The sequence below is a fragment of the Erythrolamprus reginae genome, chromosome 4 (genome assembly GCF_031021105.1).
Source record: "Erythrolamprus reginae isolate rEryReg1 chromosome 4, rEryReg1.hap1, whole genome shotgun sequence".
NCBI lineage: Eukaryota > Metazoa > Chordata > Lepidosauria > Squamata > Dipsadidae > Erythrolamprus > Erythrolamprus reginae.
In genome coordinates, this window is record NC_091953.1 from 137,536,336 (window position 1) to 137,561,351 (window position 25,016).

Consider the following 25,016-nt stretch of genomic DNA (forward strand, 5'->3'; position numbering starts at 1 on the left):
CCGAAAGGACTGCCGCTCAGACACTATACTTTTCCGCCCACCCCAAAAAAAAATTAGAGGGAACACTGTTCCCTATAACGAGGCAACTTCCGGTTACAAAATGATTTTTTAAAATCACATCTGTCTTGATCTAGAATTCTCCTGGATGCACAGAATCCACAGCAACTTGGTCATTTCCTAAACCTGTGCAATGTTTTGCCAGGGGTGCAGAGCTAAAACCGCTCTCTGGTTAGTCGGGTTGAAAGAGAATCTAACCTAGCCTCGTTTTCTATTTACCCGAGACACATTTGGATGGAACCGAAACATTTTGAGGGGTTTTGGAGCATTTCTTTCTGTTTGACAGAAGCACCGGGCAGAAGTTCTTCATGTAACTGAGTTTACTAAATTGCAAGTCCTGTTATGGGCAGCACATCGGGCTCCTTTCCCTATGCCTCATGTTGAAAATCCTTTTTGTTGTGGATTTCCTAGTTTGTCACCTGAAGAATGTTTCATCTCCATTGTCTTACTTTCTATTATTATCTACACTCCAGAACACATAGAATTACGTAGATTGCCCAGAACTCTGGTCTAATAAACAAGGTCTAATAATTCCCAATTACCGTGATATGGATCCCAACTCCCCAATTACAAGTTAACTACTTGGGAGTGAAAAATTAACACAATTCCAGTAGTGTTCCCTCACTTTTCGCGGGTTCGAACTTCGCGAATAGCCTATACTACGGTTTTTCAAAAAATATTAATTAAAAAATACTTCGCGGGTTTTTTTTCTATACTGTACCATGGTTTTTCCCCACCCGATGACGTCATACGTCATCACCAAACTAATAAATTTTGCAAATAACAAAAAAAATGATTATTGTTAATAAATAATTATGTTTATAAATATCAGGATCACTTAGTGTCTTATTCAATGGTGCGTACCAGTAATAATGGTGAGTAAATGGTTGTTAAGGGAATGGGAAATGGTAATTTAGGGGTTTAAAGTGTTAAGGGAAGGCTTGTGATACTGTCCATAGCCAAAAATGGTGTATTTACTTCTGCATCTCTACTTCGCGGAAATTCAACTTTCGCGGGCGGTCTCGGAACGTATCCCCCGCGGAAATTGAGGGAACACTGTATTTCAAACATCTTGTACAATTCGAATAAGAAGCCCACTACATAAAGCCATATTCCCCCTGTGATCCGTGCTGAAGGAGTTTACTAAAACTACAACTAGCATTGAGCATCTAGACTTATATGCTGTTTCAGTGGTTTACAGTCCTAAGCAGTTTACAGAGTCAGCCTCTTGCCCCCCAACAATCTGGGTCCACATTTGACCCACCTCGGAAGGACGGAAGGTTGAGTCCACCTTGAGCCTACTGAGATTCGATCTGCCAAACTGCTGGCAGCTGGGGATCAGAAGCAGCTTGTACTAACCAGTTGTGGCCCTATTTGGATAGGGAGTCACTCATAGTCACTCATGCCCTCACACCTTGGGGTTCGACTACTGTAGTGCTCTCTACATGGGGCTACCTTTGAAGAGTGTTCGGAAACTTCAGATCGTGCAGAATGCAGCCATGCGAGCAGTCATGGGTCTACCCAGATATTGTCATGTTTCTCCATCATTCCACGGACTGCACTGGTTGTCGATTGGTTTCCGGACACAATTCAAAGTGTGGGTGATGACCTACAAAGCCGTACATGGCATCGGAGCGGATTATTTACGGGACCGCCTTCTGCCGCACAAATCCCAGCGACCAGTGAGGTCCCATAGAGTTGGCCTTCTCCAGGTCCCGTCAACTAAACAATGTCGTTTGGTGGAGCCTAGGGAGCCTTCTCTGTGGCGGCCCCGGCCCTCTGGAATCAGCTCCCAACAGATTCATACTGCCCCCACCCTCCTCGCCTTCCACAAGAGTCTCAAGACCCATCTATGTTGCCAGGCTTGGGGCAATTAGACCTTGCCCCTCTGACCAATAAATGTGATGTATGGTGTGGCTGGACTTAGAAACATAGAAGACTGACGGCAGAAAAAGACCTCATGGTCCATCTAGTCTGCCCTTATACTATTTCCTGTATTTTATCTTAGGATGGATCTATGTTTATCCCAGGCATGTTTACATTCAGTGACTGTGGATTTACCAACCATGCCTGCTGGAAGTTTGTTCCAAGGATCTATGACTCTTTCAGTCAAATCATATTTTGTCTCGTTGCTTCTGATCTTTCCCCCAACTCACTTCCCCTTGTTCTTGTGTTCACCTTCCTATTAAAAACATTTCCCTCCTGGACCTTATTTAACCCTTTCACATATTTAAATGTTTTGATCCTGTCCCCCCTTTTCCTTCTGCCCTCCAGACTATACAGATGGAGTTCATTAAGTCTTTCCTCATTCGTTTTATTCTTAAGACCTTCCACCATTCTTGTAGCCCGTCTTTGGACCCCTTCAATTTTATCCATATCTTTTTGTAGGTGAGGTCTCCAGAATTGAACACAGTGTTATTCCAAATGGGGTCTCACCAGCGCTCTATATAAGGGGATCACAATCTCCCTCTTCCTGCTCGTTATACCTCTAGCTATGCAGCCAAGCATCCTACTTGCTTTTCCTACTGCCCGACCACACTGCTCACCCATTTTGAGACTGTCAGAAATCACTACCCCTAAATCACGACTTTATGACTGCGTATCACCCTAGGGCTTTTAGCTGTATTTTAAATTATTAGATTTGTGCTACATGCTTATTATGTTTTTATCTATTCTGTGAGCCTCCTGGAGTGTACGGAGAGGGGCGGCATACAAATCGAATACATAATAATAATAATAATAATAATAATAATAATAATAATAATAACCACTGCACCACTGAAGCTCAACTAAGGGCTCCAGGCTGGAATGGATAACACACAGCACAGTTAGCAGCCTGCAATTCAATTGGTTATTATACTCATGTATTTAAATTACAGTTATTCAGTGTTACAGCACATAAAGCAATGCCTCGCGAATGTGTCGGTCGTTTTGCTCAATACTCTCGTTTCCGCGGCCGAGAATTCTCTTTCCCGCTTTCTGCTCCATCGGCACGACGTGTTTGTCAAAAAAAACCCGCCGCCATCTCTCCTTCGCTGGTGAAACACTCGGGGATTATTAGCGTGCAAAGCCACACCCCACATCCAGGCCTCTCCCGGGTTGTCGTCCGAGTAGTTATTGTGAGTTGTTAAAAAGATGTCAAGTCCGCTTCAGAAACTCAGGCTTCTCTCTTAGATTTCTTTCCCCCCGATGAGTGTCTAGAATCAGCAGTTCAGGAGTGGCCAACCGAACTTCCAGTTTCAAAGGTCCCGGTAATCTGGAGACACCACCACTAAGGCCACACTGCTACGAGAAGCCCGCTCTCAACACATTAAACCAAGAGGCATTACCTATGCTGGGTTTTTAAATGGAGTTTGTTTGTTTTTGTTTTTATTTTAGACAGCCTACAAGACAAGTTTGGTTTTTTTCTCTTTTAAAAAAACAAAACCAAAAAAAACCAAAAACCCCAATGCCTCTCCACGCTTCAATTATAATTCAGAGGTGGGGGGGAAGGGGGGGGCAAAATAAATCAAATTAAAGCTCAAGATGAGATCAATCAGTCCAGTTTTTTTTTCAGACATTGTTGAGTCATGATGTTTTTTTTGTTGATGAATAAAGAGCAGCAGCCAATTATGACGACGAATGATTCCGAATGATTGGATGTCTTGTTACTGTCGAGAAATGAAGGAAAGTTTAGAGTAGACACACCAGAGTTTTCATGTTCTCCCTCCCCACTTTCTTATAACACTGGTCAACCCACACACACACAAAAAACCATCAGGAAAGGTAATACACTGCTCCAAAAAAACAAAGGGAACACTTAAACAACAGAGCATAAGTCCAAGTCAATCCAACTTCTGTGAAATCAAACTGTCCCCTTAGGAAGCAACACTGACACTCAATTTCACACGCTGTTGTGCCAATGGAATAGTTGTGCCAATGATATATTCAATGAGAATATTTCATTCCTTCAGATCTAGAATGTGTTGAGTGTTCCTTTATTTTTTTGAGCAGTATATGTCTCCTATGGAGTCTGATGTTCTGATTCCAAAAGTTTTTGATAGAGAAGCATTTTTGCTATTACGTCGTTTCTACATTTTGAACGTACCATATTTTTCCAAGTATAAGACGTATATTTTTCCTCCCTAAGAGGCTGAAAATTCAGGTGAATCTTATATTCTAAGAGCAGGTTTTTTCCAAAGCTTTTTTTTCTCCAGCCCTAACTAGGTGCTAACTATCATCCCAGCTCTTATCTTGCAGGTTCTTTCATTGTTATTCACTGCTAAGAATGTTTTCCAAGTCCTAAGTCTTTGCAGTTCTTTTTTCATTGCTCTAACTTGCTCCAAATGTTTCTTTCCAGCCCTAATCAGGTGCTAACAATGTTCCCAGCTCTTACAGGCCTGCAAGCTTTCATTGTTACTCTCTGTAAATAATGTTTTCCAAGCCCTAAGTCTTTGCAGGTTCCCCCCCCCCCTTGTTCTACTTGTTCCAAATGTTTCTTTCCAGCCCTAACCAGGTGCTAACAATGTCCCCAGCTCTTACTGGCTAGCAAGCTCTTTCATTGTTACTCTCTCCAAATAAGGTTTTTGTAAAGCCCTAACCAGGGGATAAAATAATGTACTGTAACTGACCAGACTAAGGATGCTAGCCAGATAAATATCTAGTAAGCAGATTATTTTCCCTATATTCCTCCCAAACAACCTAAGGTTATACACTTATACCCTGAAAAATATGGTATATGGTAATTACTGTTTTCTTAAATGTTGCCAGTACATTTAAGAATGCTCCGTGGAAAGGTTCTCAGTGGTTCTCAACTTTTCTATTGCCACGACACCTTAATACAGTTCCTCATGTTGTGGTGGCCCCCCAAACATAGGTCTAGCACCATTTCTCCCAACAGCTGATTGGCAGGAAGGTCAGAGGGACGGTCCCACTGTAAACGCCTGATTGGTCAGACTGTAAAAATATGTTCCAAGCTGGCAGAATAGATGCTTTATTTGACATCAAGGAAAAATTGTCTTTTCCCAGGGTTTTAAGCAACCCTTGTGAAACAGTCGTTCGACTCCTGAAGGGGTCCCAACTCCCAGGTTGAGAACCACTGTGTTACAGAAAAAACTATACAGTGTTCACTCAATTTTCGCGGGGGGTGCGTTCCGAGACCGCCCGCGAAAGTTGAATTTCCGCGAAGTAGAGATGCGGAAGTAAATACACTATTTTTGGCTATGAACAGGATCACAAGCCTTCCCTTAACACTTTAAACCCCTAAATTGCAATTTCCCATTCCCTTAGCAACCATTTAGATTACTCACCCTGTTTATTAAAGTTTATTCAAAAAAATATTTATTAAAGGCAAACAAAAGTTTGGCAATGACATATGACGTCATCGGGCGGAAAAAAACGTGGTATAGGGAAAAAACCCATGGAGTATTTTTTAATTAATATTTTTGAAAAACCGTGGTAGAGACTTTTCGCGAAGTTTGAACCCACGAAAATTGAGGGAACACTGTATACATTTTTGAAACCAGAACAAAAAAACTGATTTGGAAAAGTACAAGGTCAACTGCGATGGTTACCTCCCAAAATATTTTTTTTGGTAGACCTGGGTAATGTGCTCCCTTATTCAATCTGAACTGCTACGGAATTTGGTGCAGGCAGAAAGCGCAGGGAAATGTCACTGTTGCATCTTAATGCAAGCCAGGGAGGAAATGCGATCGCTCCCGGCCTATCAGGCGATGCTTAGCATATACACTGCTCCAAAAAATAAAGGGAACACTTAAACGACACAATATAACTCCAGGTCAATCAAACTTCTGTGAAGTCAAACTGTCCACTTAGGAAGCAACACTGATGGACAATCCATTTCACCTGCTGTTGTGCACATTCAACTTTGTACAGAGCAAAGTATTCAGGGAGAATATTTCATTCATTCAGATGTAGGATGGGTTCTTTGAAGGGTCCCTTTCTTTTTTTTGAGCGGTATGTATAAAATCTCCTGATCTGCTAACACCATAAAATTCCCTAGCTCTATATAACATATAGCAAAACACATGAGCCTTTATATAATTAAACTTTTTAAATATTGAGCTTGTTTATGTGTAATACAAGATTTTTCTTCATTATGTACCCCCTCTTCCTTTTCTCCCTTTTCCCACCCTCCTTCCCTACCCCTTTTTAAACATTTAAATTCAATAAACTATTTTGAATATAAACATCTTAAATCTTTGTTATACAGTGATCCCCCGCTCGTTGCGAGGGTTCCGTTCCAGGACCCCCCGCAACGAGCGGGTTTTCGCGAAGTAGCGCTGCGGAAGTAAAAACACCATCTGCGCATGTGCAGATGGTGTTTTAAACTTCCGCAGCGCTAGCGAGGAGCCGAAGATTGGGGGGCGGCGCGGCGAGCGAGCGAAGCCAAGCCGGCAGCAATGTCGCCGCCACTGCAGCCAACGCGCGCTACGATCTTCCGGGCCAGCCAGGCTCCGTCACGGAAGGCAGCCGCTTGGCCCCGGATGATGGGCCGAGAGGAGCCGGGCTTGATCCGCTGAGCCTGGCTGGCCCGGAAGATCGTAGCGCGCGTTGGCTGCAGCGGCGGCGACATTGCTGCCGGCTTGGCTTCGCTCGCTCGCTGCGCCGCCCCCCAATCTTCGGCTCCTCAGCGGCGAGCGAGCGAAGCCAAACCGGCAGCAATGTCGCCGCCGCTGCAGCCAACGCGCGCTACGATCTTCCGGGCCAGTCAGGCTCAGTCACGGAAGGCAGCTGCTTGGCCCGGGATGCTGGGCCGAAAGGAGCCGGGCTTGAAGATCGCAGCGCGCGTTGGCTGCGGTGGCGAGGGCTTGCGATGGAGGGTGGAGGAAGCGGCCATGGGAGGGCGAGCTGCCTCAGGGAGGAGGATCGGGCGGGACCAGGTGGGGGCTGGAATTTCTCCGCCAGGGCGAAGGGCGGGCAAGCGGCGAAGGGCGGGCGAGCGGGTGCTGGGGAGGGCTTCTCGCCCTCCCGCCAGCAAGAGGGGGAGCGAACGGCGTGGGCAGGCGAAGGGCGGGCGAGCGGCAGCGAGGAGTTTGCGTGGGCGGTGGGGAAACTCCTCGCTGATGCCAGCAAGAGGGGGAAGACCCAGGGAAGCCGCCCAGCAGCTGATCTCCCGGTTGCCATCTACGCATGCGTGCCCATAGAAAAAAAAGGGCACGCATGCGTAGATGGTATTTTGACTTCCGGGTTGAAAAATCGCAAATTACCCTGTTCGCAATGGTCGGGGACGCAATAACCGGGGGATCACTGTATTGTTATCTAGAGCTACCACCATTTCCTTTTTTTCTTCATATGGGTCTCAGCTAATCTCTAACTCTCATATATCACTTCAAAAACAATTTAATGTTAATATTAGTTTCTGATTTCTATTCATGGTTTTAGCATACTAAGTTAAGTTTAAATAGTGGAGAATTGAGGGTAAGGTTGTTTAAATGGAAAATGAAATTTATGATGCTCCTTAAAAAGTTTTATATTATATGAGAAGCAAATGGGGCACAATCTGTGATTCCGAAGTACTGATGTTGTGTTTTTGTTATCTATGTGTGTTTTATTGTTCTGCCGCACGAATCCCAGCGACCAGTTAGGTCCCACAGAGTGGGTCTTCTCCGGGTCCCGTCAACCAAACAATGTCACTTGGCGGGACCCAGGGGAAGAGCCTTCTCTGTGGCGGCCCCGGCCCTCTGGAACCAACTCCCCCCAGAGATTAGAATTGCCCCCACCCTCCTCGCCTTTCGTAAGCTGCTTAAAACCCACCTCTGCCGCCAGGCATGGGGGAACTAAAATATTCTTTCCCCCTAGGCTTCTACAATTTATGTATGGTATGTTTGTATGTATGATTGGTTTTAATATAATGGGTTTTTAACTGTTTTTTTTTTAGTATTGGATTTTGTTGTACTATTTTACTGCTGTTGTTAGTCGCCCCGAGTCTGCGGAGAGGGGCGGCATACAAATCCAATAAATAATAATTGTATGGTGGAGAAAATTACAAGGGACTTAATGTCTCTTTTCACCACTGCAGCATTCCCACAATCCCCTGATCAAAATCCAGACTTTTGGCAATTGACGTGTGTATATATTTTTGACAATGGCCTCCCCATTGAAGCCAGACTCAATTAATAATAACCCTGGTCATTAACTTAACAGTAGCAGTGGTTCACAGCCAAGAAAGGTCGTAAAACGGGGCGGAAATTCGTTTAATGACTGTCTCACACCGCAACAGAAATGGTGGGCTCAATTGCGATTGCATGTTGAGGACTACCAGCATTACTGAAAATCATTAAATGGGAGAATACCACAGCAGTAGAACTGGGATGGGTCAGAATTACTCTGAAGTTTGAAGTGAACGTTACAAAGACGGAGTTAATTCTCCATCTAGTTAGACCATCCAATACCAGCCATGAAGAAATGAATGTTTGGTTGAATGGCTGCTTTATTTTTGGGGTTTTAACTGTTCTTACATTGTTTTTATGAGTCCGACACAAGTTGGGCAGCTTATAAAATTTAATAAATTAAATTAAAGTCTTGTTCCTCCGCTTGTTATCAACTTCAAAAGCTGCCTGTGGTTAGAACTGAGCTACTCTCTCCTGTTGTTAATAGCTTTGACCCTGCTGTTTCCCGCCTGCATTCTACCCATCGCCTTGTCAACCCAATACTTACACATTTTTCCATCTCTAATCCATCCTTAAAGAAAATCATATAGGGGGTCACGCCATCTTCGCGGAAGTCCAGTAGCCCCACCATGCCATCTGGATTCATATTCTCGCCTACAAAAAACTAGAGGAAGAAATATCATCCCGTTAAAATACAAGCTTGGCTCTTGGATCTAATCAATCTATCAATTCAATCAATCAATCTATCTATCTACTATCTATCTATCTTTCATCTATCTATCTTTCATCTATCTATCTATCTATCTATCTATCTATCTATCTATCTATCTATCTATCTAAATACATTTTAAAAAAATTTTTATTGCTTTAAAAAAACCACATAAACATACAGCATCATTAGTGTCCTTACAAATATATATATAATCATTTCAAAAGGTAACAGAAAAAGATATACACAGTTAAATACAAGAGAGATATTCTTGTTCTCTCTTCACTATCTTATTCTTACTAATATCTTGCTATGTTTTATGCAGTTATCCATACTGTATCGCATATATATTTGCGATCTTAACAGTTTTGGTGTATTGTGATTTGATCATCTTCATAGAAATTCTTAATTTTAAGTAATTTATGTTATAACTGGTATAGTTCACCTTTATAAATTAGCCCATCCATAATTTTAATCTTTTCTGTCTATCCACTCTTTATTCTGCATTAGAATATCTACTGTCTTTGTATATTTTATGATCTATCATGCCCAGTAGGAATATGCCTGGTGTTAGTTCTAAATCAATTTGTGCAACATTTTTCAGCCATTTTTGGATTTTCTTCCAATAAGTCCTCTTGGCATATCCACCACATTAATAAAAATATGCATCTCTTTCAGTATCACTCGTGGCCAGATCTGGGTAGTATCTCATTAGATCAGTGGCCCCCAGGCCTACCAAAAGAGCCAGGTCTCTACAGCTTTACAGAAGGCCAATAGATGAGGAGGGTGCAGATCTCGAGGCAGCTGGTTCCAGAGAGCTGGAGCCACCACAGAGAAGGCCCTCCCCCTCAGCCCTGCCAGTCGACATTGGCTGACGGGACCCAAGGAAGGCCAGCCCCATAGGCCCTTATCGGTCGCACAAGGTGGTCCTATGCCATGTAGGGCTTTATAGGTGATAACCAACAGCTTCATGTTGGCTTGCTCTACTTCTAAACAAGAGATTCCCCCGATAGAGAAATAAATCTCCCGACACATTTAATATTTTAGGCATGGAATGGCCAGATTTGTATGTGGTCCCCAGAACAATAAATTTTGTTGATCCTTAGAATCTAGAGAATCTTGTCTCTTTGGTCAGACTCGGGAGTTGAAAAAAGCTGCCTCACCCAAACCCATTTTAAAATAAAATCCAGATATTTGAGAAAAAGCTGTTTCAAGCCTGTAGCAAGTTACAGTAACGCCAGGTAGAATTGATCCTATTTTGGGAGGGGAAACCAGAGACCCTTTGAACCCACCTGATAATTTTTGAAGTTCCCAAGAATGTGCTTCACTTGCTCAGCTGCTCCGGTCATAAAAGGCTTCACCCTCTCGGGTTTAGTTTCCTCGAGTCTGGCTTTGATCCTGGAGAAAGAAAACAATTCCTCAACACTCGCATATAGATATATGTACCCTTTCTCCTCCCCAAGGATATCACCTAGACAGAAAGGTTACAAACAGATGCTATACTAAAGCGGCATTAGTGGAGTTGACAGTACAAATAGTTTTACGACAGTGGCAAATATCTACTTAATGTGCCGTGCACAGCCCTCAGAGTGAACCCACCTGCTCAAAAAAGCCCCTTATTTTCATTGTAAGATCAAACTTGATTGTTAAAAGGACACACAGCGAAAGCAGATTTGAACAGCAAGGGGAAAGGGCTTTTTTTCATTGCTTCTTTCCAACCCCAACCAGGTGCTATTAATGTTCCCAGCTCTTATCCACTTGCAAGCTCTTTCCTTGTTACTCTCTGCAAAGAGGAATGTTTTCCAAGCCCATAGGCTTCGCAGAGGTTTTTCCATAGCTTTACTTGCTCCGAATGTTTCTTTCCAGATGCTAATAATGTCCCCAGCTCTAACTGGCTTGCAAGCTCTTTCATTATTACTCTCTGCAAAGAATGTTTTCCAAACCCTGTCTTTGATTATTTTTTTCCCCCCCATTCTCTATTTATTCCAAATGTTTCTTTCCAGCCCTAACCAGGTGCTAACAATGTTTCCAGGTCTTACTGGCTTGCAAGCTCTTTCATTGTTACTCTCTGCAAAGAAGAAAGTTTTCCAAGCCCTAAGTCTTTGCAGGGTTCTTTTCATTGCTCTAACTTGCTCCGAATAAGTTTCTTTCCAGCCCTAGCCAGGTGCTAATAATGTTCTCAGCTCTTACTGGCTTCAAAGCTCTTTCATTGTTGCTCTCTTAGAAAAACAAAACCCCTTTAAACTCTTAACCAGGGGATAAAATAATGTGCTGAAGCTGACCAGACTAAGGGCGCTAGCCAGAGGAATATCTGGTAAGCAGTTTCTTTTCCCTATTTTCCTCCCCCAAAAGCTAAAGTCTTATACTCCGAAAAATACATGTACAGTATTGGACAGACGGAAAAGGGGGGACATGATCGAAACATTTAAATATATTAAAGGGTTAAATAAGGTCCAGGAGGGAAGTGTTTTTAATAGGAAAGTGAACACAAGAACAAGGGGACACAATCTGAAGTTAGTTGGGGGAAAGATCAAAAGCAACATGAGAAAATATTATTTTACTGAAAGAGTAGTAGATCCTTGGAACAAACTTCCAGCAGATGTGGTAGATAAATCCACAGTAACTGAATTTAAACATGCCTGGGATAAACATATATCCATCCTAAGATAAAATACAGAAAATAGTATAAGGGCAGACTAGATGGACCAGGAGGTCTTTTTCTGCCGTCAGACTTCTATGTTTCTATGGTACCTCAAGATACGAACCCCTCGTCTTACGAACAACTCGTGATACGAACCCGGGGTTCAGAAAAATTTTTGCCTCTTCTTACGAACTTTTTTCGAGTTACGAACCGGCGTTCGGAGACTGCTGGGAAGCCGCGCGGCTGTTTTAAAAGGTGACAGCCAGGCGGTGGGGCTTCCCAGAAGCCTCCCGAACGCCGGTTCGTAACTCGAACAAAGTTTGTAAGAAGAGGCAAAATTTTGCTGAACCCCGGGTTCGGTTCGGGAGGTTGCTGGGAAGCCCCCCAGCCCGGCTGTCACCTTTTAAAACAGCCGCGCCGCTTCCCAGCTGTCTCCCGAAGCCGAACGCTAAAGCCGAACTTCCGCGTTCGGCTTCGGGAGACAGCTAGGAAACGGCACGGCTGTTTTAAAAGGCTCTGCCGGCCTGGGGGGCTTGCCAGCACCCCCCCCGAACCCCGAACTTTTGCCGAACTTCCGGGTTCGGGGGGGTGCTGGGAAGCCCCCCAGCCCGGCTGTCACCTTTTAAAACAGCCGCGCCGCTTCCCAGCAGTCGCCGAAAGCCGTTTTTTTGCGGGGGGTTTTTTGGTTGCACGGATTAATTGACTTTACATTGTTTCCTATGGGAAACAATGTTTCGTCTTACGAACCTTTCGTCTTACGAACCTCCTCCTTGCACCAATTAAGTTCGTATCATGAGGTATTACTGTATGTATCCTTCCCCATCTATCCAGAACTGAAGCAGCTTCTGCAATGAGAAACAAAACCTCTTCAAAGAAAGTCCAGCTGCCTTCCTGAAAACGCACCATTGGCACGAGGCTTTCCCAAAAGGTCTTGTGGCCCAAACCCAGGCAATACCTCCGGGACCGCCTTCTGCCGCACGAATCTCAGTGACCGGTTAGGTCCCACAGAGTCGGCCTTCTCCGGGTCCCATCGACTAAGCAATGTCGCCTGGTGGGACCCAGGGGAAGAGCCCTCTCTGTTGTGGCCCCAACCCTCTGGAACCAGCTCCCCCCCAGAGATCAGAATTGCCCCCACCCTCCTCGCCTTTCGTAAGCTCCTTAAAACCCACCTCTGCCGTCAGGCATGGGGGAACTGAGATCCTCTTTCCCCCTAGGCCTCTACAATTTATGCATGGTATGTATGTATGTATGTCTGGTTTTTATATTAATGGGTTTTTAATCGTTTTTAGTATTAGATTACTAATACTAGTAATAGTATTAGTATTACTGTTTTATTGTTGCTGTTAGCCGCCCCGAGTCTCCGGAGAGGGGCGGCATACAAATCCAATAAATAAATAATAATAAATAATAAACTGAGATATTCCCTTCCCTCCCAGGCCTATACAATTTATGCATGGTGTGTTTGTGTGCATGTTTGGTTTTTAATAAGGGTTTATTAGTTATTTTAAACATTAGATTTGTCATATGCTGTTTTTTATTATTGTTGTGAGCCGCCCCGAGTCTACGGAGAGGGGCGGCATAGAAATCTTAATAAATAAATAAAATAAAATAAATAAACCGTCGCTTGGCCAGCGAGGAGGCCCACTTACGACTTCATGTATTCCTTGATGTACTTCTTGTAAGACTCCTTGGTGAAAGAGGTCTCCTGGAGGTGGTGGTTCATGACGATGTCAACGCCGGTGACGACTGTGGCTTCTGTGCAGTCCCCTTCGGGCCCTTCGGCGGAGGCATTCCCGCCAATCAAGGCCTCGTCAATTTCACCCTCTTTCCTGCTGACCATCTGGGACGGGGAAGCAAACCAAGAAGCCAACGGTCACAAGTGAGATAATTGGAAGCGGCAGAGATGAATAGGTCACCTTAACTATGAATAGGTGAACTCAGACCTTGGTGGAAGGTTTTAAGAATAAAACTGACCAGGAAAGACTTCATGAGCTCCATCTGTAGAGTCTGGAGCAGTGTTTCCCAACCTTGGCCACTTGAAGAGATCTGGACTTCAACTCCCAGAATTCTCCAGCCAGCGAATGCTGGGAGTTGAAGTCCAGATCTCTTCAAGTGGCCAAGGTTGGGAAACACTGGTCTGGAGGACAGAAGGGAAGGGGGGAGACATGATTGAAATATTTAAATACGTTAAAGGGTTAAATAAGGTTCAGGAGGGAAGTGTTTTTAATAGGAAAGTGAACCCAAGGACAAGGGGACACAATCTGAGGTTAGTTGGAGGAAAGATGAGAAGCCAGTTGAGAAAATATTATTTGATTGAAAGAGTCATAGATGCTTGGAACAAACTTCCAGCAGAAGTGGTTGGTCAATCCGCAGTCACTGAATGTAAACACGCCTGGGATAAACATAGATCCATCCCAAGATAAAATACAGGAAATAGTATAAGGGCAGACCAGGTGGACCAGGAGGTCTTTTTCTGCCCTCAATCTTCTATGTTTCTATGCCAATGAAGGAGAGGGGAAGAAAGCTAGATTTCTATGAAATCTGGGGAAAATGGTACGATTGGTTGGACGAGAAAAATAAAATAAATTAAGGTAAGTAGTGTAGAGGTAATAGAAATGAGAATTTGTAGACAATGGTAACATTTTGGAAAAAAGAGTGAATAACAAAAAGTGAAGGGGGGATTAGACTTGATAATTGATAATATAAGTGATAATATAAGTGCCTAATACACCTTAGCTAATTTATAGACCTCACAGCTTATGGATTGTAATTTCAATAGTATTGACAATGCATAATTGATAGCCTGGATTTTATCATGGATTTAATCTGTTATTTATCATTTTATCCTACAACTTTTGATTGTGTATTTGTTTTGGTCTATGACTGTAATAATAAATTTAAAGTTTGAACTCCAATTAAATCAAACGTCTGTGAAATCAAACGTCCACTTAGGAAGCAAATTAGTGATGGACAAGTTGTCTTTTCCCAGGGTCTTAGGCGACCCCAGTGAAACACTCATTCGACCCCCAAAGGGGTCCCAACCCCTAGGTCGAGAACCACTAGGCTACAGAAAACAACTACAGTGATACCTCGTCTCACAAACGCCTCGTCATACAAACTTTTCAAGATACAAACCCGGGGTTTAAGATTTTCACCTTACAAAACATTGTTTCGTCTTACAAACTTTTCACCTTAAGAATCTCGTCCCGGAAACAATTAAGTTTGTAAGACAAGGTATCACTGTATATACATTTTTGAAATCAGAACAAAAAAAAAACCGATTTGGAAAAGTGCAAGGTCAACTGTGACAATTACAAAAACAATAATTTTTTTTGTAGACCTGGGTAATGTTCTCCCTTATTCAATCTGAACTGCTACGGAATTCGGTGCAGGCAGAAAGCGCAGGGAAATGTCACTGTTGCATCTTAATGCAAGCCAGGGAGGAAATGCGATCGCTCCCGGCCTATCAGGCGATGCTTAGCATGAAAGGAAATATATACACTGCTCCAAAAAAATAAAATAAAGGGAACACTTAAATGACACAATATAACTCCAAAACTTCTGTGAAATCCAACTGTCCACTTGGGAAGCAACACTGATGGACATTCCATTTCACCTGCTGCTGTGAACATTCAACTTTGTACAGAGCAAAGTGTTCAATGAGAATATTTCATTCATTCAGATCTAGGATGGGTTCTTTGAGTGCTCCCTTTATTTTTTTGAGCAGTGTACATATGTTGATTTTTTTCTTTTCATTTTTTGTCTTTTGTATGTATTGCTTTTGTTTTTGTATATGCCAATTTGCTTTTTAAAATTCTCAATATTTTTTTTAAAAGAAATAACCAAGAAGCAGCTCCAGTAAAGCAGATATATAGGAAGGATCACAGCAGGCGACCCGTTAGAAACACCAATGTGCTTTTCTCCTTAATTCAAACAAATGTATTTCAAAGTCAGAAAACATAGAATCCTGAATAATTCTGGCAATAAAGGCTGTTTATCCCTCTCCACTTCAAAATTAAAAATTTAGGCTATTGTCGATTATTGCCAACGATATGGCAAACCTATCTTCTCAATAAAATGTCCTTGGAGAAAGACGCTATAAAAGTCGAATAAATAAATAAATAAATAACAAAAAGCATCTCATTATTCTGCCTTATTTAAATCTAAAAGTTATACTCTCTGGGTAACTAGGGAAAAGAATAAAATGTGGATTAACAATCCATATCTATAAGAATATGGAATGCCCTCTGTGGATATGATAGGATTAAACCTACTGCCTGGATTAATTTAAGGAAATAAATACCCGCTTAAGCTTCTGTTTACCTAAGGCAATTAAAACCCTTTTGTCTATGATAAAAAACTAATTAGCTACTCTTCTGTTTATTTTAGCCATCCTACCTTGACAGGATTTCATTTGTATACTATGTGTTACATATTAACCATTTATATTGTAACTAAGTTAAGTAGAGAATTAATAGTTTTATTTACAGTTACAGTTTTTAATTATTAGATTTGTATCTGTATTGTTCTATTGTTGTGAGCCGCCCCGAGTCTTCAGAGAGGGGCGGTATACAAGTCTAATAAATTATTATTATTATTATTATTACTTTATATTTGCACACAAGAAACTGGTGATAAATAAGTTATCACAAAGCTGCTCGCTCAGAGATTTTCTATTACTGTTGTGAGCCGCCCCGAGTCTAGAGAGGGGCGGCAAACAAATTAAATAAATTAAATAAATAAATAAATAAATTTCCCACCCTGGACAAGCCTTGTCAAAGAAATCATGTCTCCCTGTCTGCGATTTCTACAAAAAACAGAATTTGGCTTCATTGCTTCTATTATTCTATCTTCTATTATTTAAAATATATTAAGAGTCGATGGTAATTAGAGATAGCCCTCCACTAACCAGGGTTTGTTTGGGGACCATCCAAAGTTGCAACACTGAAAAACGGGACTTATGACCACGTCCCAGTTATGACAGTTGCGCTACCCCCCATGCTCACACGATCAATCTTCAAATTCTCAGCAACTAACTCGTGTTGCTTATGATGGTTGCAGTTGATCCCTTTTGATCAGCCAGATTCCCTCAACAGATAACAACCAGATGACTAATTTAACAACTGCAGTGATTCATCTAACTGAGTCAAGAAAGGATGTTGAGATGGGGCAAAATGCTCCTCACTGCTTTCTCACTTAATTTATTGAACAGATTTGCACAAACACTTAAAATTCTTCAAAGTTCTGTCCTTGGGCCTCTACACATTTTTTCCAGCGACTCTGCCGTGACCGGTACGCACCCTGGAAGGCATCTTCGGGGACCTTTTGCAAGGTCTTCGTCATGGCTGTTTGGATCTTTTCTATGGGCGAAAAACGTGCCACAGGTCCGCGGGTTCCTGGCCAAACACCAGGTGCCAACGCTGCCCACCCCCTAGTCCTGATGTCACCCCAGTATATTTCATTTTGTTCCCAGCCATGAAAGGAACCTGTTTTTCGTCCATAGAAGAGATCCAATCAGCCGTGACGAAAACCTTGCGAGAGGTCTCCGAAGACACCTTCAAGGGCACGTACCAGTCACGGCAGAGTCACTGGAAAAAATGTGTAGAGGCCCAAGGACAGTACCTTGAAGAATTTTAAGTGTTTGTGCAAACCTGTTCAATAAATTACTTTTTAAAAAATTGCATTACTTTTTGAACGCACCCTGTATAAGTTGAGGATTTAGCTGTACCCCACACCTCTTCTTCCATCCCCCTGCCCGGCGCTCACCTACCTTCCCTTCCACTTCCAGGCAGAGCCCGTTGGCAACTTCTGCGATTTTGTAGATATCCGAGAACATCTCATCTTCTGCAAGAGAAGAAAGGAGAGAAAAAAAAAGCTTTTTCCCACTGCACTTGAAACCTCGTACCCCCTCTCTGCTCTTCCCCTATAAGGAGTGCCCTGGTTCCTACCACATGGGTCAGGGAGTCCCCGGCAGGCCGAAGACCTGCCTTACTCTCAGGTTATTTCACTTCTGCAGCTTCCAAGAAAGCCTGCAAGGAGAGGCTTGAAAGCCTGCAGGGTGCAAATAGGAAGCCTTCAAGCCAGGCGGACCAGTTCCCATAAGCAAGCTTGGCACTGAGTCAAAGGGAGGCCACCATTATTATTCCAGGGCGCCAAACTGGGAGCCAGACATCATTCCAAAAGCAGCCGTTCCATTAATCCCACAGCCCAGATAAGGAGAAACATAGAACAATAGGCTTGGAAGGATCCTTATTTTATTCTCTTAATTTTTTCTCCCAAGCTTCCATATATACCTCTATGCATACACCATGAATCATATGGAGACATAATTATACATTCCTATCTGACCTCTCATCAATCAGAAAGCCTGCAAGGAGAGGCTTGAAAGTAGCCCATTTTGCCCACTATTTATATATTTCTATATTACTTAGATTTCTATTTATCAGACACCGCCCAAAAGCAGCCCTCCTCCAAATCCCACAGCCCAGGTGGGGAGAAATATAGAACAATAGACCTGGAAGGGTCCTTATTTTATTTTATTTTTAAGTTTTTCCATATATACATCCATGCATGTACCATAAATCATATGGAAACATAATTATACATTCCTATCTGACCTGTCATAAATCAATATCCTATTTTGCACCTACTTATACCGTTATTTATCAATCTTTGTCAGATAAATACTGTTATTTATCAGTTTGATAAATAATACTGATATTGATCAGTACTACTTTTCTACTGACGAATAACCTAGAATAATAGAGTGTTATTCTATTACACTCCCCCTCCCTCTTCTACCTTCTTTCTCCTTCTCTCCCTCTTCCTACTCCCCCCTCCTCTCCTTCTCAGGGTTGCAAGGGTCCCTTAGAGGTCTTCTAGTCCAACCACCTAGCTCAGAGGTAGGCAAAGGTGGCTCTCCTATGACCTGTGGACTTCAAAGAGCCAGCTTTGCCTACCCCTGCCCCAGACCCCACCTTTGCCATCAGTAAAATTGGACTCCTGTAATTCCAAGAAAGCTTGCAAGGAGAGGGGCAGGAAGCACATAAGGGTTGCAAGCAGGACGCTTCCAGCCAGGTAAGGCCACACCTGGAGGAGCAGCAACAGCTGTTTCCCCTAAGGGTGGTGTAAGGTCTCCTGCTTGAGCAGGGGGTTGGACTAGATGACCTCCAAGGTCCCTTTCAGCTCTAATAAATAAGCAAATAACCTCAATAGGCTGTAAGTGGAAGGGAGGGCAGGGCCCCAACCTGGGCAGCCCCCAAAAGCAGCCCTTCCCCAACGCCCAGATGGAGGAGAAACATGGAGCAAAAGGCTGGGAAGGGTCCTTAGAGGTCATCTAGCCCAGCCCCCTGCTTTAAACACCCTTTGCAGGCAAACATATAAAGCATATTTGGCATATAAACCAATAAATAAATGGTTGTCCAATCTCTTCTTTAAAAAAAAATCTCCCAAGATGGAGAAGAAAAATATATATCCCTCAAACCAGCCTGCAATACCCCGCACCGCCAACAGGGGGAGAGACTCTTCCTTTTTTTTCAAAGCTCTTTGCCGCCCTTTAGAGGCGGCCGGCGGCTTCGACTCATCCATTCCCATTCCCCCCCCCACCCCGGCCAATTGCGCAAGCGCAGGGCGGCCGGCGAGAGATAGGCAGGGCGGCCCGGCGCCTTGGCGACACACATGCGCAGATAATGGAGCGCCCTGGGCGTGGGGGCGGGGGGGAATAAGGGAGGACGGCAGTCGACACCGCGCTGCCTCCCCCCACCTCCTTTTGAGGAAGACGGAGGAGCGCAGGCGCAGTTCCGAGGGTGAGTCCGGCGCGCGCTCTCTCCCCCGGCTTTGGAATGCCAGGCCGCGCAGGCGCAGTCGGCATCCCTTCCTTTTTTTCCTCCCCCTTCCCCCACCCTCCCGTAAGATTCAGAGCAGGGGGGGGAAGAAGGGGGGGCTGAAGCTCACGGCTGATGCAGTCCCGGTAGATGATCATGGCTGAGGCGGCGGGCGGGCAGGCGGCGGCGGCAGGCCGGGTGGAACAGAGCGCTAGTGGCGGCAGCCCCCGGCGCGAGCGAAGAGCGAGGCGGAAAAAGGCCGAGGACGCGCCTCCGCCGAGCTCATATAGCCAGCAGGGCACGTCCCTGCCATCCGTGCGTCGCCAATCCGCGCGCTCCTCGTGACGCACGAAACTGTGACGTAGACACGCACGCACGCCGCGACCCGCCCTCCTTTTCCGTGGCTCTAGAACCAGGGGGAGGCGAAGTTGACTTGGGGACTTCAACTCCCACAATTCCTGAGCCAATCACTCTAGCTCAGGAATTCTGGGAGTTGAAGTCCACATGTCATAGAAGAGCCAACTTCGCCTACCCTTGCTCTAGAAGCAAGAAAAATTAGAGTCGGCCAGGCAAGGGACGTGCAGTTCCCGGGTTCGCTTGTCAGGATTGGAGCCTACCACGAAGCCCGTCGTCCTCTGCCATGGTTTATGTAGTCCCACAAAATTAAGGTTGTATATGATCTATCTTTGTCTCGCGTAGGGGCCCTTTACGAATCTCGGAGTGGATTTGCAAATGTCTTAAATACTTGTTTCTTTTTCAATATGGTCAGGCTGTAGAGAAATTTAAATAAATTCTTAAATTTAATTTTAAATGAATTAAATTATTTCTCAAGGTGGAAAAAAACCCAGTCCAGTTGCCTTTTTGAAAAAGCACCTTAGATATTTTATATTTATATCAATATTTTTATATTTATATTGTACTACTGTATATTGTATTGTATTATACAATTTTATTATGTTGTATTATATTATATTATATTACAGTATATCATATCATATATCACATCACATTACATTTCTCAAAAAAAATAAAGGAGGATATTCATTCAGATCTAGGATGCGTTATTTGTTCCCTTTATTTTTTTGAGCATTATATTATTATATTATATTATATTATATTAATTATATTATATTATTATATTATATTTATACTAACCTACCCAGATTTCATGCTCTGGGACAGGGGCAGGCAAAGTGGGCTCTTCTATGACTTGTGGACTTCAACTCCCAGAATTCCTGGGCCAATCATGCTAGCTCAGGAATTCTGGGAGTTGAAGTCCATATGTCATAGAAGAGCCAATTCTGCCTTCCCCTGCTCTGGGAAATCCAGAGCCTGATACCATGGTCTTTCGAGACTGAAGGATGCCAATGCAAATAAATATCTTTTTAAAGCTTTATTCGATTATTTTCAGTTTTAATTTTGCACAGATCAAAGCTGACCTCTTAAATTATGTTGGTTCTATTGCTTATTGTCATTATTTAAGTTTGTATTATTGACCCAGTGTTTACATAGTTCCAGTGTTTGTAAATATAAATAATAGGAACAGTCTGTGTAAATAAGATTTAAATTGTAGGTGCTTTCACATTATATCATGGTTTAATTGATTTTTTTCCCCCTACCCTATTTAATATTTTATTATAAAGTATGAATTTGCATGGATATTTTAATTGGATTGTCTGCTTGTTGGGCAAATCCTCAAGGCCCCACTTGCAATGGAACTCTTTCAGGAGGGCAAATTAGAAGCCAATAACGTCCCTTGACTCTGGACCATAATGGAGCTCAAAAACTTATGTTGCTAAGTGAGACAGTCATGGAGTGGACTTTGCCTCACAATTACGACCTTTCTTGGTTGCCCCTCTTTTTTTGCTTGCTTTTTCTTTCTTTTTCACTTTCTCTTTTTTCCTTTTCTTTTCTTTCTCTCTTTTACTTTCTCTTTTTTCTTCCTCTCTTCACTTTCTCTTTGTTTCTGCCTCCCTCACTCCCTCTTCCTTCCTTCCTTCCTTTCTCTCTCTCTCTCTCTCTCTCTCTGTGGCTCTCTTTTTTCCTCTTTCTTTCCCCCTATCCCTCCCTTTCTCTCTTTTTTGTTTCTGTGTCTTTCTGTTTGTCTTTTTTCCTTTCTGTATCTCTGTCTCTTTTTCTTTCCCTTTCTCTACTTTTTTCCACTTTCTCTTTTTGTTTTTCTTTCTCTTTCGATCTTTTTCCTCTTCCTGTCCCTCTTTTTCTTGCTTGCTCTTATTTCTATTTCATTTTCTCTTTGTTTCTTTTCTCCCCCCCTCTCTCTGTCTTTTTCACTTTCTGTTTGTTTCTTTTCTTTCTCTCTTTCACTTTCTTTTTTCTTTCTCTGTCTTCCCACCCCACACATGCACACACACCACAAGCTCTCTTTCCCTTGGGACGCCTTCCTTTGCCTTCCCTTCCTCCCTCCTTTCCTTCCTTCCTTCCTTTCCTTCCTTCCTTCCTCCCTCCCTTCTCTCCTTCCTCCCTCCCTCCCTCTCTCCTTTCTCTCCTCCCTCCCTCCCTTCTCTCCTTCCTCCCTCCCTCCTCCTTTCCTTCCTTTCCTTCCTTCCTCCCTCCTATCGTCCTTCCTTCCTCCCTCCCTTTCCTTCCTTCTCTCCTTCCTTCCTCCTTCCCTTCCTTCTCTCCTTCCTTCCTTCCTCCTTCCCTTCCTTCCCTGGCTGGCCGGTAAGTGAGCCGGTGGGGGATTTTTGGTGTGTGTGTGTGTGTGTGTGTGTGTGTGTGTGTGTGTGTGTGCCGAGCCTTCCCCACCCGGGGGCTCTTTTGCAAAAGGTGCAGCTTGCAAAGCCTCCAGCCCACTTGTCCGGCGGCGGGCGCTCCCCTCGGCCGGCTCCTCCTCCGCCTCCGCCTCCGCCTCCGCCCGCCCAGACCCGGCGTCCGCACTCGGGAGAGCCGCATGCACGGGAGGCGCAGCCGGCTCCTCTTCGCCCGCATCGCCCGCAAGGCGCCCCGTGCTGCGTCACACCTGGCGGCTGGAGTGGCTGGTGGGGAAGGTGAGAGGGACGGGAGACCACGCGGAAAGCCCTGGGAAGGTTCCCTCCCAAGCCTTCCCGAGGGAGGGAGGGAGGAGGCAGAGAGGAAGGGAGGAAAGAAGGGAGGAAGAAAGGGAAGAAGGAGGCGGAAGGAAAAGAGGGAGGGAAGGAGAGAGGGAGGGGGGAACGAAAGAGGCAGAGAGGAAGGAAAGAAGGAAGGGAGGAAGGCAGGAAAGAAGGAAGAGGGAGGGAGGAATTTACTGCTCCTCCTCCTCCTCTTCTTCCTCCTTCCCAGCCCCAGCGGAAAGGTGATCAAGTTGGACGGGGGACCACAAAGAAAGCCCGGGGAAGTCCCCCTCCAAGCCTCCCAGGACCCCCCCAGCTCTCCTCTTCCAACCATTCAAGGTTACAAACATTCCTGGGGGAAAAGTGACAGGATGGGTTGCATTCCCACGGTCACATGACCCCAGTTTCAGAGGCTTGGCAACTGATATGGACGTATGACAGTTTGCAGCTGTCCTGGGCTCCTGCAGTTTCCCCCTTTATTTATTCATTATTGATTATTTGGTATCTATATGCTGCCCAACTCTGGGCGGCTTTGGGGACCTTTCAAGTAGTAACTAGCAAGTTTGCTTAACGACCGCGGGACAAACGTAATGATGGCAAGGAATTCACTTAACAACATTAGTAAGGTCTGTCTCGGTGGTGCTGTGGTTAGAGGGCAGTACTGCCAGCTACTTCTGCTGATCACCGACTGCCTGCAGTTTGGCAGATCGAACCTTCCTTCCTTGCTTGCTTCCTTCATTCCTTCCCTCCCTCCCTCCCTTCCCTCCTTCCTTCCTTCATTCCTTCATTCCTTCCTTCCTTCATTCCTTCCCTCTCTCCCTCCTTCCTTCCTTCATTCCCTCCCTCCCTCCCTCCTTCCTTCCCTCCTTCTTTCCCTCCCTCCTTCCTTCCATCCTTCCCTCCTTCCTTCCTTCCACCCTTCCTTCCCTCCCTCCTTCCTTCCTTCCCTCCCTCCTTCCTTCCCTCCTTCCTTCCACCCTCCCTCTCTCCCTCCCTCCTTCCTTCCATCCCTCCCTCTCTCCCTCCCTCCCTCCCTCCTTCCTTCCTTTCTCTCTCTCTCTCTGTCTTTCTCTCTCACACACACACAAACAAATAGCCTTCCGTCCTTCTGAGGTCGGTAAAAGGAGGACTGAGATTTTGGGGGGCAATAGGCTGACTTGGTAAACGTCTTAGAGAGGGCTGTAAAAGCATCGTGAAGCGGTATATAAGTCTAAATGCTAACGCTAACTGGGGGAAAAGCCGCTTATAACAACCATCTTGCTTAGCAGCTGAACCACTGGGCTCAATTGGGGTTGTAAATTGAGGGAGACCACCCAGTAACCCAGTTTGATTGAACAAGGTTTGCTTTCCTATCCCTGCTCCCATAGGTTTTGCGCCATGCCATGAATATTCAGTTTGTTTTATTTTATTTTAAAAGGGAGGTTTAATCACCGCTCCAAAAGAAACCCAGATGAGCTTGCTTCTTTTGACCCACTAAGCCTCTAAAGAACTAAACCAGGCTTCACCTTAAGGGGGTTTAAGGTCTGATGGCTTTAAGTCTTCTACCGATATGGTTAAGCTCGTTGTCAGGCACATGCTAGGATAAAAATAGCTCTCTAGTGGTACTTAACATTCTGAAATGGTCCATGAAATATCCTGGAAAATTCCACATTTGCAATGCTCTGTTCAGTTCTGGAGACCTCGCCTACAAAAAGAGATGGATCAAATTGAACCGGTCCAAAGACGGGCTGCAAAAATGGTGGAAGGTCTGAAGCATAAAACTGACCATGAAAGACCTCATGAACTCCATCTGTCTATTGCAGTGTTTCCCAACCTTGGTAACTTGAAGATATTTTGACTTCAACTCCCAGAATTCCACAGCCAACGAATGCTGGCTGGGGAATTCTGGGAGTTGAAGTCCAGATATCTTCAAGTTGCCAAGGTTGGGAAACACTGGTCTAGAGGACAGAAGGGAAAGGGGGGGACAGGATCAAAAAATTTAAATTTGTGAAAGGGTTCAATAAGGTTCAAGAGGGAAGTGTTTTTAATAGGAAAGTGAACACAAGAACAAGGGGGCACAATGTGAGGTCAGTTGGGGGAAAGATCAGAAGCAACGGGAGAAAATATTATTTGACTGAAAGAGTAGTAGATGCTTGGAACAAGCCTCCAGCAGACGTGGTTGGTCAATCCACAGTCACTGAATTGAAACATGCCTGAGATAAACATAGATCCATCCTAAGGTAAAATACACAGGAAATAGTATAAGGGCAGACTAGATGGACCAGGAAGTCTTTTTCTGCCGTCAATCTTCTATGTTTCTATGAAAAGAACATTAGGTAAAGTTTGAAGACAACAAATGTAATCCTGGAGGCATTTTATGCTCCGTAGGATGTTTTCTACAAAGACCATATTATTGTATGTATGTTGTATATAATATACAATATATTTATTTATTATATTTGCAATATATTTGCAATATATTCGTTTGTTTATTTATTGTATAATAATGTTTTCTGAAAGGTACAGTGACCATACTGCATAGAAACATAGAAGACTGACGGCAGAAAAAGACCTCATGGTCCATCTAGTCTGCCCTTATACTATTTCCTGTATTTTATCTTAAAATGGATATATGTTTATCCC

At 44.0% G+C, this 25,016-nt stretch overlaps 2 protein-coding genes and 2 non-coding genes across 6 annotated transcripts in view; 1 reads left to right on the plus strand and 3 right to left on the minus strand.

Moving 5' to 3' along the window:
- Positions 1–2,904: 2,904 nt before the first annotated feature.
- On the minus strand, positions 2,905–19,715 carry TPT1 (tumor protein, translationally-controlled 1). Its single transcript, XM_070751401.1, has 6 exons — positions 19,472–19,715; positions 17,289–17,362; positions 13,168–13,358; positions 10,170–10,275; positions 8,716–8,832; positions 2,905–3,707 (listed from the first exon to the last, which is right to left on the minus strand). Exons 1-6 carry the CDS (start codon positions 19,497–19,499, stop codon positions 3,705–3,707), a joined length of 519 nt encoding a protein of 172 aa, XP_070607502.1. The 5' UTR covers positions 19,500–19,715; the 3' UTR covers positions 2,905–3,704.
- On the minus strand, positions 5,641–5,774 carry LOC139167426 (small nucleolar RNA SNORA31). The gene has a single exon (XR_011559137.1). It is a non-coding gene; the product is annotated as a small nucleolar RNA SNORA31 (small nucleolar RNA).
- Positions 14,864–14,997, minus strand: LOC139167425 (small nucleolar RNA SNORA31). The gene has a single exon (XR_011559136.1). It is a non-coding gene; the product is annotated as a small nucleolar RNA SNORA31 (small nucleolar RNA).
- Positions 19,716–19,986: 271 nt separating the features above from the next.
- Positions 19,987–25,016, plus strand: part of SLC25A30 (solute carrier family 25 member 30) — a 39,303-nt gene continuing 34,273 nt past the window's right edge. Inside the window, exon 1 of one of the 3 annotated variants that reach the window (XM_070751403.1) lies at positions 19,987–20,009. The gene's annotated coding sequence lies outside the window, so the exon portion shown is untranslated. Of the gene's footprint in view, positions 20,010–21,964; positions 22,024–22,081; positions 22,350–25,016 lie in introns of those variants that run through there. The other 2 variants (XM_070751402.1, XM_070751404.1) reach the window with 2 other exon arrangements.

Coding starts and splice junctions, on each gene's coding strand:
- TPT1 (XM_070751401.1), bottom strand. CDS start 19,499: ATGATCATCTACCGGGACTGCATCAGCC. Junction 13,359..17,288: donor GCCTGGAAGTGGAAGGGAAG/GTAGGTGAGCGC, acceptor TCCCCGTCCCAG/ATGGTCAGCAGGAAAGAGGG. Junction 10,276..13,167: donor ATCAAGGAATACATGAAGTC/GTAAGTGGGCCT, acceptor TTCTTTCTCCAG/GATCAAAGCCAGACTCGAGG.